We start from the raw sequence: 13,459 nt of genomic DNA on the forward strand, positions 1-13,459 counted from the left end.
CACCCTCTCAAAACTCACTGCTGCAGTAAGCCTTTTCCTTTTTTTCCTAATTTTCAATTTCTTTCTCTGCAAAATCTTTCTTGTTGAGGCAGATTATTTAAAAAACACTTTCGTGTACTCACATTCCCTGCAAGTACTCTCCCCTTTCTCTCCTTTCCTTCTTAGCACAATTTCTTGAACCAAGCTTTTAGTAGCTCCCTCTACTTCCTTACCTCCCATTTGCTCCCCAGATGTCTCCAATCTTCAATTACTATTGTGCTTATTTTTTATAGACTAGAGGAATCTGTTACAATCTTCTTGTAACTCTGGGACTCTCTCGGCCAAATACTCTCTCTACAAGCCTTCCAAATGAGCAAATAGGTAAGTTTTACTACTTCAGGGTGCCTTTCTTTAGTTTGCCCTAGTCTTACAAGAGCTAGAGAATCCAATCAACAGTATGTACAGTGGAGTTTGGCCTGCAGGCATGATAAGAGTAGGTGGAAAAGGGTGTGCCTTCTCAGAGAGGAAGTAAGGGCAACACCTCAAATTCTTGGAAGTGGAGGTGCGCCTGACTCAACTGTGAGGGTAAGACTACAGGGAGGTACATGAGGCAACCACCTGAAGTCATTTCAGCACTACTCTCTGCTCCAAGCAAATCAAGAATTTCAATTTTCTTGCAACTTAACAACAAAAAGATAACAGGATTAAAAAATGGGTAAAGGACTTAAAAGGACATTTCTCAAAAAAAAATATATACATATATAAATGTTCAATAAGCACAACAAAATATGTTCAACCTTATTCGTCCTTTGGGAAATGCAAATAAAAACCACAATGAGGGGTGCCTGGGCAGCTCGGGTGGATGAGTGTCCAGCTCTTGGTTTTAACTCAGGTCATGATCTTTGGTCATGAGATCAGGCCCCTCATGAGCTTGGCACTCAGGCCAGAGTCTGCTTGAGAATTCTTTCCCCATTCACCTCCCCTCTGCTTCCCCAACTCCTGTTTGTAGTGTGTGCTCTTGCACTCTCTCTCTCTCTCCCTCAAATAAATAAATAAAAATCAAAAAAATAAAAAACTTAAAAAACCCCACAATGAGACACTACTTTGTACCTACCAGGATGACTATAATCAAAACCAGAAAATAAGTACTGAAAACGATGTGGAGATATCAGAACTCTCATATACTGCTGGTGGGAATGTAAAATGATGCAGCTGCTATGGAAAACAGTTCGGCCATTCCTTAAGAAGTTAGAAGCTAAAACTGTCACATGACCCAGCAATTCCACTCCTAGGTGTATACTCAAGAGAAATGAAAACAGGTGTCCAAACAAAACTTCTGAATGTTCATAGCAGCAATATTCACAATAGCCCAAAAATGGAAACAACAAAGGGTGATATACTCCTACAAGGGAATGCTTACTGTTCAGCCATAAAAAGGAATGAAGTTCTGACTCATGCTACAACATGGATAAACCTTGACAACATGGAACTAAGTGAGAGAAGCCAGATACTAAAATCCACACACTGTATGATCCATTTATATGAATATAATAATAGGCAAATCTATACAGACAACAGATAAGACTGCTGGGTGCTGAGGAGAGGGAAAATGGCCCGTGACCATGGGTAAGGGTTTCTTTTGGGGGGTGATGAAATGTTCTATCAGAGAGTGGAGATGGTTGCACAATATTGCAATTTTATGTTACATGAACTTTACCTCAATTAAAAATAAAAAGAAATTCCCAGTCTTCTCAAAATGCTGAACCAAGAAGAAAAGACAGGGCATAAAAGCCCTGTGTTTAAAAACAAGCATGGTGGAGTGCCTGCATGGCGCAGTCAGTTAAGCCTTCAACTTTTGGTTTTGGCTTAAGTAGTGATCTCAGAGTCTTGAGATTGAGCCCCGAGTTGAGCCCCATGTCAGGCTCTGCACTCAGCATAGAGTCTGCTTGTCATTCTTTCCCCCTCTCCCTATGGCCCCTTCTGGTCATGCTCTCTCTTTCTCTAAAACAACTAAATAAATCTTAAAAACAGGCATAGCAAGGCAAGCTCCTAATGAATTACTTTCACAACAAATCAGTCTTTGCTCTACCCAAAAACTTAAGAGAATCACACACAAATGGGCCAAGGTAAAATAAACTGACGTATTAATTTCTGAAAACTAACTTTAATGTTATAAGTGTAAACACTAAATATTTAGATTAATGAGTTAATTAAGTACTTTGGGAGAACTAATGAACAAACAAGGGTAAGGAAACTTCTATGTGCTCACATTACTACTTTCCAATTGAGGAACATATTTATACAACTAAAAAAATAGAGATATGGCAACCGGAAACCCATAAAAGGAATGGGAACAGTGAAAACAAGCAAGAGCTCAAAGCTACCACAAGCACAGATTGATGACTCATAGGCACCTCCCTTTGCTGATTTGTCTAGGTCAGCAGAGGGCAGAACTGGAGAACTACAAATATACAATATCAAAGAGCTATTTATAAAGCTTTCCCCCCAAATGTGCTTTCTTTTCATTAAGAAAGAGAAAAGGGAAAATAATAGTTATACCTCTCAGTATCACCAAAGATTACTACGGTTCTCAAACTCTAAGCTAAACCTATAGGTCAAACAACCTAGAGTCTTTGCTCACATTGCTTGCAGTACTCTAAAGGGCACCAGGAGGTCAGCTCACATCACCCAGTGACACTTCTCCATCTGGGGTGATCCAGGAGCTCATACCATGATGAAATTACTCTACAGACCAGACGTCACAGCTGCCACTTGTCCCAACTCTACACACACCCAAGTTACCATGGAACTGGTACAAACAGAATGGAGTTTAATATGCTATTAGCTCTGATCTAAGTAGCTGACATAACACCAATTAAATTTATAATGACACTGGAATAATAAAAGAGCACTTGGCACACTTCTTTGCAAACATGATTCAAAGGGTGGTTTTCACTTAGCCCTTTCTTCAATTTCCAGATGCTAGATCACTTAGGAGCCACTTACAATCTTTCTATTCAAAGAGTTGGTGGTGTTTAGGAGGGTTATCATTTCATAAGAAAAGGACTACTAACTTATAAGGCCCAGCTACTAGGAATATTCAACTACAGTACAGCAACCTCCATTTCTTGCAGGGTAAAATGATTATTGTGGTTGGAATCTAGAATCTTGAGTTCCTACCCATCTTCCTCTCTTTCCCTGATTCTAGTTCTGGCTCTATGAAGAATATTTGATCTCTACTTTTAAAACACAGGGGAAAATAAAATAAAATAAATAAAAAATAAATAAAACACAGGGAAAGGCCATGAAATTCATGAGATGGCTTCACCAAGGAATCCATGGCTATTAGGAAATAAGAGCAGCAGAGCAGCAGACATCACTAATCTGCTGGCACTTGCATCCTTGAGCCCCTCAACTAGCCCTACCAATAGTTGTATTTATGCTATGCATGGAAGAAGTCACTGGGCCCTCTGGGCACACTGACATGATATATACTGAAGCTATAGATAATGGGTCCTTTGCTCTTATGGAATACTCTAGAGTAATTTAAATGAGTGAACTACATATATTAGTGTGGGGAGAACTTAAAAAAAAAAAAGTTACTGAAAGATACGAACACTATGATGTTATTTGTTAAATATAAGATGCCAAAAAACATGGAATGGAAAGATACATACAAAAAACTGGACAGTAGTTACTTCTGGTGAATGGGAAGAAAACTGAGGTGGGCCTGGAAAGGAAGTTACAAAGGAGATGTCAATTTCATTAGTATTGTTTTATTTTTGTAAAATAATAATGAAAAAGTAAATATTACAAAATATTAACATTAATCCTGGGTAGTGAACAGGTGTTCATTAAGTTAGCTTTGTATATTTATCTTCAATTTTTTTCCAAATTTAAAAAAACACTTTATCTTATAAACATTTGGTGGCAATATGCTCAATAGTAAGTCGCTCCTGAGCATCCACCATATGTAAACAACAAATCTTCTATTTATTGAGCATTTACTTGATAATAAATGCATAGTGTCAAATGATTTACATGTATAATGTTAAAAGGTAGGCATCTGGCAGGGGGTGGGGGGGGCGGTGCCTGGCTGGCTCTGTTGGTAGAACATGAGACTCTTGATCTCAGGGTTGTGAGTTCAAGCCCCACGGTGAGTACAGAGATTACTGCCGCTCCCTCCCTACAAAAGGTAGAAATTTTTAAAAGGAGAAATGCTTATCCTCCTCACCTCCTTTGTTCCTCAGCTATAGCCCTGGCCTCAATTTACTCTCAGGAAGATTAGTGGATTTTCTGACCAGGAAAAAAGTAATGTTGCTCAACCCCTTCTGCTCTGCCAGGATCTGCCTGCTTGCAACAGGTACGTATTTTCCTCATTTGTTTGACAGTCTCAGCGTGCCTCTGCAGCAAGAGACCCGTGGTTGTCCCACAAATGCAGAGATTTGCTGGAGAAATTAATCTCATCAGTATGCCTAATTCTGGATCCATTCAGAAACTGCTGTTATTGCTGCATACTGAAGCCATATTCTTCAACATTATATTTAACTAATAGAGAAAAAATATATAAAAAATTTTATCTCGGCAGCCCCGGTGGCTCCACAGTCTAGCGCCACCATCAGTCTGGGGGCCTGATCCTGGAGACCTGGGATCAAGTCCCAAATCGGGCTCCCTGCATGGAGCCTGCTTCTCCCTCTGCCTATGTCTCTGCCTCTCTCTCCCCTCTCTCTCTCTCTCATGAATAAATAAATAAAATCTTTAAAACAATTTTTTATCTCAATCTGCCTTTCAGTTGGCTCCATACTTAGGCAGATAAGAAAGGGATTACTTCCTCTCCCTCTCCATCAATACTGTTGTTGTTACCATTTTATAGAAGAATGGATTTAGGCTTAGAGGCACTAAGTAATTTATCCAATGTGTAGTAAGCAGCAGGGTTGGAGTTCAAATTCATATTTGTCTGATTCCAGAGTTTACATCCTTAATTATTATGTCCAGACATTATGCTGCACATATCCGAGTAAAGAAAAGCAATACCTACTACTTGCTAAAAATCTTCAGGATGAACTAAAAAAAAATTCTAAAAGTTAAAACTTTTCTTAGTATATACTGAAAGAGGGTAGGAAAGTGCACATATTTATGTGTGTGCATATGTGAGAATGTATATGGATAAAGTAGTCATTATAAAATCCCTTTAGGAAACTTTTAACCTTCAAAACTAGTAGGCATGTTTGTGTTCACCCATGTAAGGTCCCACCACCCTCAAATATGACTCAAGATACCACAGATGCACAGCAGGGCTGCTTATCTTCTTTGCTGTAAATGAACTGTGTTCAACCACTCCCCTGCAGTACAGAGCACTCAGCTCTGAGCCTAAGCTGATGTCAGCCTCTACCTCCTGCAACCCCTCCCCAAAGGAACAAACCTGCTTCCCTCAGCAGACCAGGTTTGCCCAACTCCAGAGTCAGTACTAGTTAAGAGAAGTCCACAAAGCATTTCTAACTCAAGTGTAGGTAAGCTGACAGCTCCAGCTGCCACCACAAAACCAAGGGCCTGAACAGCCTCCTAACTATGGAGGGAGTAAGCCCCTTCTCAGCACAGGCTTGCCCACATGGGCACTCACTTAGTTCTTTGGACTCAACACTACACACTGTCCACACCTCTGGAAAGAGCTTTACATCCAGCTACAGTGCTGATGGGCTTGGTCCATGAATTTCATTCATTCTTTCTCTAGCTGCCTTTTCTCCTTAGTTGATTAAATCCAGTTCTGTAACTTTAAATGACACCTAGAAACTGACAATTTTTAAATAATTCTCAATTGTATTTCACTAGCCTGGAGTACCAGATTCATATATCCAACTGTCTATTCAGTACCTCTACTTGGGTATCACAAACCAAACTTTCAATTTGCTTTTAAAATTACTTTTGAAACATTAAGATCAAGTAGGAAAAATTGACTAATGAATGACCAATAGCACATCTGTTCCCATAAACATGTGGAATCTCTGTGAAACGCAGTATACATGGAATGCTGGGTGGAAATCACACTACATGAATAGCATTGACAGTAGGAATAACCACTTGCCCAGAACAAGTAGTACTTAAACAAAGTGAGGAGAAACAATGCAGATTTCATCCATTTTAGCCTTAACTCTTTTCTCTTAGACCTCTCTAGTCTCATTTCTCACCCCAGCCTCCTTTACCACTCTACTTCCAGACATTTGTTCCCACTATTTATTTGATCTGAAATGTTCTCCCCCCTGGCTCAGCCCTAATCAAGCAAAATTGTAACCTTCAAAGTCCAAGTGAAATGACCCCTCTCCCATGAGCCCATTCCAGATCTCTCCAAGAGGAAAATGAGTGATACACGTGGAAGGAAGGAGGGGCCAAAACTTTGAGTCGTCTCTTTCATCCCCACACCCAACTGTCTTTGGCTCTACCTTAAAATATATCCAGAGTCTGACCACCTCCACTGGCACTGCCCTGTCCAAGATACTAGCAATCTCTCACCTGGATAATGTAACAGCCTTCTAATATATCTCCAAGTTTCCACCCTTCTCCTCTATAATTTTTTTTTAAGATTTGTTTATTTATTTTGAGGGGGGCAGAGGGACAGTATCTCAAGCAGACTCCTCACTGAGAACAGAGCCCGACACAATCTCAATCCCATGACCCAGAGATCATGACCTGAGCCAAAATCAAGAGTCAGACGTTTAACCAACTAAGTCACCTCTAATCTATTTTCAATATAGCATCCAGTCTGGTCCTGTTAAAGTATGAATCAGATTATGCAATTCATCTGTTCAAAACCATCTCCAAACTCCCAATTCCAAGGCCCTATGAAATCTATTCCTCATCTCTTCCCTGATTTCTTCTCTTAGTATTCTCTACCTCACTCAGCTCTAGATGAAATGGCCTCCTTGCTATTCTCCCAACTGGTCAACTGAAGTCTCACCTTCAGGTTTTTATATTTGCTAGTCCCTTTGCTTGGAATCCTCTGCTCCCAGATGTATAGGGAGCTTGCTACCTCACTCCCTTCAGGCTTCTGCTCAAATAACCTTATAAGAAAAACCTTCCCTGTCAACACCATATAAAATAGATTGTACACTCCCATCATTCTCGGTCTCCTTACTCCAAAATATTTTACTTTTAAGCATGCATAAATTATATTGTTTATTATATGCTGCCCTCTTCCATTCACCAGAATATAAACTCCATTCCCATCAGAGCCTTTGCTAATTCTGTCTTCATTGCATGTAACAGTGCATGGCATATAGCGAATACAATCGACTGTATGTAAGTATGAAAGTAAGAACAAAAAGCCTCCACAGACATACCATGTGTAATCCGGACACTCAGCAAACATTTAATAATACTTTTAAAAAAATATGCATTGGGGCGCCCGGGTGGCTCAGTCAGTTAGGCATCTGCTTTTGGCTCAGGTCATGATTCTGGGGTCCTGGGATTGAGTCCCACACCGGGCTCCTTGCAGGAAGTCTGCTTCTCCCTGACTATGTCACGGCCTACAATCAAAAGCTCCTTCTTTATATTTTTCTTCACCACTTATCTAAAGAAAGCACTCAGAAAGTATGCTTTAACGAAGGCTTTGAATTTGAACTCCAAAGAAAACCCAGGTTCCGAACAGAAAGTGAAGTTTCTCTTTACAAATTTCTGGAGCTAATTAAACTCAACCACAAATTACATGTTTTGAGCTACTTTAAAGATTTAAAGTACTGCCAGATATGTCACTCCACATGAATCACAAGACTTTATCATATATATGACACAGATAATCCTGAAGATTTGTACATATTTGAAAAACCTTTAGTTCAGTTAAAATCATGATTTCAGGACGCCTCGGTGGCTCAGTGGTTGAACGTCTGCCTTTGGCTCAGGGCATGATCCCTGGAATCGAATGCCGTATCAGCCTCCCCACAGGGAGCCTGGTTCTCCCTCTGCCTATGTCTCTGCCTCTGTGTCTCTCATGAATAAATAAATAAATAAAATAAAATCATGATTTCATTAACTTAGGGAGTAGGGCAGGTTGGTGACTTAAAAAATGTCCAAAAGTAAGCATTCCCAAAACCTATAGTAAAGTGCTCAGATCCCAAATCTTTAGGTAAACACCAGGATCTACATTAATACAGGTTTCCCCAAGATATTTCTCCCCAAAGAATCTCCAATAAAACCAATCCATTTCTTTCTTTGGTGCTTATAAAGCGGTCAGGTTCAGACCACCTCCCCCCCATTCCCAAAGAACAAAAAATTGCACAAAGGAACGGATTCTGGATATGACTTCAGATATAAAAATCAGTAGGCAACCCAAGACTATAAAAATCAGTAATTCCTTTGGTGGTTCAACAAAAACTGTAGAATGCCAAAAATATAACTGAAAAGTTGGTCCTAGTTTTCATATACTCCATCACTGGTGAATACATAGCAAGGGACAGGAAAGGCATTTAAATCATTCCCTCAATGATCAACAGGTTTACAAACAAGTACCAGATTGCTATCTCTACTTTATAGGAAGTTATTTCTATTATTAGAAAAAAGCAAAGGCAAAGGCAAGTCAAGAGCCGAATTCAAGGAGAGCTTCACATTGGCACTGTGGGTTAAAACTGCAGAGGTATACTGCAGTCAAATGTGTGCAAATGTCATCAAACAACCTGACTCCCTGAACAAAGAGTTAGGAAAAAGGACTGAATAGAAAGGTTTCTTTATTCTCACACTAACTCCCCCATCTATAATCACCATTTTCTCCCTCTCACCCTCTCTCATACACCAACTGCTTATTTCCACTGTCAAAAGCCACATTAAAAGACCACAATCACCTGATTAACCTCTAGCATAACTACTGATTGGAGCATGCTCTTTAAGCCCCCAAGCTCCGGCTCTACACTGCAAGTGGATGTGGGTGCGTGAGCCACTGGGGTTTGGGAAAAAGGAGAGCTCAAACAATGTTCTTGTTAGCACTTTAAACAAAAAATCCATTCAATGGGAATGGCACCATGTTCCTTTTGCCCTTTCTCCCTAGGAACTAAATTAAACAGATTACAGATAGTGGCAAGAGCTGGCCTTAGAACAGCCTCCCCCTTATTTATTATTTTTAGCTATTTAGTCCGACAACGCCTGACAACTAAACATGCCTAGAATAGCTAAATGGAGGGGGGATTATCAGATACTACCAGCAAAAAAAACACTAGTCATCACTTCCTCCAACCCTAAGAAAGAATCATTTTCCATGTCTTTATAACATCATGCAGAGTTCGAACTTTTAGAGTCTCATATAAAAACAGTACATATAAAACATCAGTGGAAACCGATAATGCTTCCTGATCTGGAGGACTGTTCCACCCTCACATGTGTTTTCTTAAAAACAAAAGCAGAATAAAATGAACTAAGCTGTTTTACACAAAAGTTAGGAATAAAATGCATCTGTGTCCATTTTGGAAGAAGTCGCTTACAAGATAATTATGTACCCAAAAAGAATGGCTTCATATCATGAATAGTGAGGGAATTCAAATATTTTTATTATGCTGGTGACAACTGAAAGATTTGTAAGCAAGACAAAATGAGGTAGGAGAAACTCTTCTAATTAATCAAAATTAGGAAGACAGCATATAAATGTTTATAAATGAAAAAAATAATGTAGTGAAAATTCTGGAAAATGAGAAAAATAGTAAAGTAATAGAACTATCTGCACCAGTAGATTAAAACTCATAAAAATACATCTTTATATTTAATAAGATAAAATGTCCAATACATTCAGGAATTTATAATTTATGAATATTTTCTGAACATTTTTGCCACTATTCTAAGTATTATGTATTTTATAAGATAGTATAGGATAAAGCACTACAAATCAGTAAAATGATATCTTCCTGGGTATGTAATTTTAATTTATGTATGTGGAATTAATAATACAGCTCTATCCAAAAGTACCTCTAAAATAAGTGATGCCTAATATACTACCTTAAGCTATCACATGCACATCTGTGATTTCAGTAATTAAGCAACTACTACAAAGATATCAAGAGATGCTGTTACCTTTTATTACATTTTAAATGGCAAAGCTATGAGGAGACTACTTTTATTCTACCTTCAAAGAAAAGAATTTCAATTAACCTCTTAAATCAAATCTGGACATGAAACTGGTTTTTGTTTTGTTTTGCCTCCTTCCATCTTGTTTTGTAAGGGGCATTTTTGCTCCTCAAGTGTCAATTCAGAAGAATACCAAAGTTGTAATGATTAACTTAACAAAAGTGTAGGTATTTTCTAACCCAACCTCTCATCTTACAGATGAGGATACTGAAGCTTACAGCAAGGGCTACAATCCAGAACTCTTAACTCAGCAGAAGGTATTTAAATTAGGAATCTAGGGTAATGAATGCTCTGTTGTAAATCTAGTACACTTGGAGATCTCTACTTATGGTTCAAATATCAGTATGGATCTTGTTCTTTCGAGTAGACATGCAGAGTATGCTCATTAATACAGGTGTGGCCTGTCCACATGTATTAAACAACTCACTTCCTCCGGCCAGTATCTATTACTTCAGGTTTGGGAAGACCTGTGGCTATAAGAAATGACCAGAGTCAGAATCTAGGGTAAAGAAAATGTGCATACTGATTAATTTCCCCTTACCATCTAGATACAAGAGCAGGGAGGCATGCAATAACGTGGAAGAAAATTCAAAGTCTACCTCATCGAAAGAAATCATTCTTTAGTAGGCTGAAAGTGACTACAGGAACTCTCAGGCATGGGGGGGGGGGCGGATAAGGAGAAATATTCACAGGCACAGAGAAAAGTTAGATCATATAAAACACAAAGTAGTGAAACTTGAGGTCAGTCAGCAGCCCCTGAAGCATTCAAAGGCATAGCTATAGGCTATAGGCAAATATTCCAAGGAAATCAAGGCACCCTGGGAATGCATTCTAGAAGAAAGGATTAACAGATGCAAGATGCAGAAAGCTAAACTCAAATTTAACTGGAATGCAAATCCTTCTTTTACCTTAATCATGAAATGAAGATACACATATCAGTGAATAGATGAAATGAGAGGGGTGTATGTGTAAGATACTTGTAATATATATTTTACAAATAAGAAAGGCTGTCTAGTTAACAGGGCAAATCTATTTGAAATGTTCACATCTAAGTTCTCATCAGAGCTGAAATATTTTTTTAAGTAAACTCTACCTCCAATACGGAGCTCAAACTGACAATCCTGAAATAGTTACGTTATACCGACTGAGCCGGTCAGGCATCCCTGAGCTGAAATATTTCTAATAAGGAAGTGAAATATATTATATCATAGTTTACATTTAAATAAATATTAGCACTTGGATCATAACACATGTACAACTGACCAAAGTACTGAAAATATTGTAACAACCAATAAAGAATACTCAACCAGAAAAAGACCATATAGGGCTTTTTCAGACTCATGCCTATTCTTTAAAAGTCAAAGAGGAAGATTAGGCAGCTACATTGAGCCCCAAGACACCAGAACATAGAGAATATATATAGTTCACTATAAACTCTAGGGCTTCCAACCATCAGGCTCTTTTAGATTTAAGTCTTAAATAACTAAAAACTATTTTAAACATCCATTTTTACAAATGTTGAAATGCAAATGAACTCTATAAAGAGAAAAGTATTCATATGTGAAATCCCAAAGTATGGGACAGCAAGAGAAACATCACTCACAACTCTCCAAGTCAAAACATGAAAAGAGATGAATTTACTAACTTGGAATTACCTTTTTGAATTAAAAGAAAAAAAGAAAAAGCCACTCAGAGGGTCTAGTGACCTAGCTGAAAGTAGGACACCATCAAGCTAATTCTTAAAGTACGAACATTTTATACTTCAGTACTCAAATTCTCTTGGGTTAGAGTGAGGTCTCTGAAAAACAGCTCCCTTCAGCAAATGACTAAAAGATAAACCGTATCAACACTCTATGAGAACATCTTGACTTGTTAAGAATAAAAATGGACTGTATACAAAGATAAACTGTGGTAACTTTACATAATGGAATACATAATGGAATAGCAATGAAAATAAATCACAATATCAAGTAACATGGAGGTTACAAACACAAAACTGAGTAAAAAGAAAGCAAAAAAAATCTATATAGTGATTTTGTTCATATAAAGTGCAAAAACAAACCAGAGTAAATTACATTGTTTGGGGAAGTACAAATAGCTAGTAAAGCTATACTAGTAAAGCTATACTTAAAAAAAAGTAGGGGGCACTTGGGTGGCCCAGTCAGTTAAGTATCTGCCTTCAGCTCAGGTCATGATCCCAGGGTCCTGGGATACAGCCCTGCATCAGGCTCCCTGCTCAGCGGACAGCCTGCTTCCCCTCTCTCCTTCTGCCCCTCCCCCTGCTGGTACACTCCCTCTCAAATAAATAAAAATCTTAAAATTTAAGAAAAAAAAAAAAAAGGAAAAGAAAGAATACAATTACATCAAGAACAGTTAGATACCTAGGAATAAACCTAATCAAAGAGGTAAAGACCTATACCCTGAATACATAACACTGATGAAAGAAATTAAAGATGACACAAAGAAACGAAAAGACATTCCATTCCATACTCATAGACTAGAAGAACAAATATTGTTAAAATGTCCATACTAGGGCAGCCCGGGTGGCTCGGCGGTTTAGTGCCGCCTTCGGCCCAGAGCCTGATCCTGGAGACCCAGGATCAAGTCCCGCATCGGGCTCCCTGCATGGAGCCTGCTTCTCCCTCTGCCTGTGTCTCTGCGCCTGTGTGTGTGTGTGTGTGTGTGTGTGTGAATGAATGAATAAAAATCTTTTAAATAAATAAATAAATAAACAAATAAATAAATAAATGAAATGTCCATACTACCCAAAGCAATCTACACATTTATGCAATCCCTGCCAAAATAACATTTTTCATAGAGCTAAAACAAGCAATCCTAAAATGTTTATGGAACCTGAAAAAAAACAAAAGAAAAGCAAAGCTGGAAGCATCACAATTCCACACTTCAAGTTATATTACAAAGCTGTAGTCATTGAGACAGTATGGTACTGGCACAAAAATAGAACACAGATTAACGGAACAGAATAGAAAACCCAGAAATGAACCCACAATTATATGGTCAATTAATCTTCAATAAAGCAAGAAAGAATATGTAATGGGAAAAAGACTATCTCTTCAACAAATGGTGTTGGGAAAATTGGACAGCTACAAGCAAAAGAATGAAACTGGATCACTTTCTTTTTTTTTTTTTTTTTTTAAGATTTTACTTATCAGGAGAGACACAGAGAGAGAGAGAGAGAGAGAGGCAGAGACACAGGCAGAGGAAGAAGCAGGCTCCATGCAGGGAACCCAATGCGGGACTCAATCTGGGGACTCCAGGATCACAACCTGAGCCAAACAAAGGCAGGCGCTCAACCACTGAGCCACCTAGGCGTCCTGAAACTAGATCACTTTCCTACACTATATACAAAAACAAAAATGGA

At 38.5% G+C, this 13,459-nt stretch overlaps 1 protein-coding gene across 8 annotated transcripts in view; it reads right to left on the minus strand.

Moving 5' to 3' along the window:
* PFDN1 (prefoldin subunit 1) overlaps window positions 1-13,459 on the minus strand; it is an 81,074-nt gene that overhangs the window by 9,472 nt on the left and 58,143 nt on the right. For 3 of the 8 annotated variants that reach the window (XM_077897490.1, XM_077897493.1, XM_077897492.1), the window contains one exon: window positions 3,657-3,709. The exons of the other annotated variants lie outside the window; for them this stretch is intronic. In XM_077897490.1, the coding sequence (XP_077753616.1) occupies window positions 3,674-3,709 (36 nt within the window). In that variant the 3' untranslated portion in view covers window positions 3,657-3,673. Of the gene's footprint in view, window positions 1-3,656; window positions 3,710-13,459 lie in introns of those variants that run through there. 8 annotated transcript variants of the gene reach the window in all.

This window comes from Canis aureus, chromosome 5 (assembly GCF_053574225.1).
Source record: "Canis aureus isolate CA01 chromosome 5, VMU_Caureus_v.1.0, whole genome shotgun sequence".
In the NCBI taxonomy this organism is placed as follows: Eukaryota; Metazoa; Chordata; class Mammalia; order Carnivora; family Canidae; genus Canis; species Canis aureus.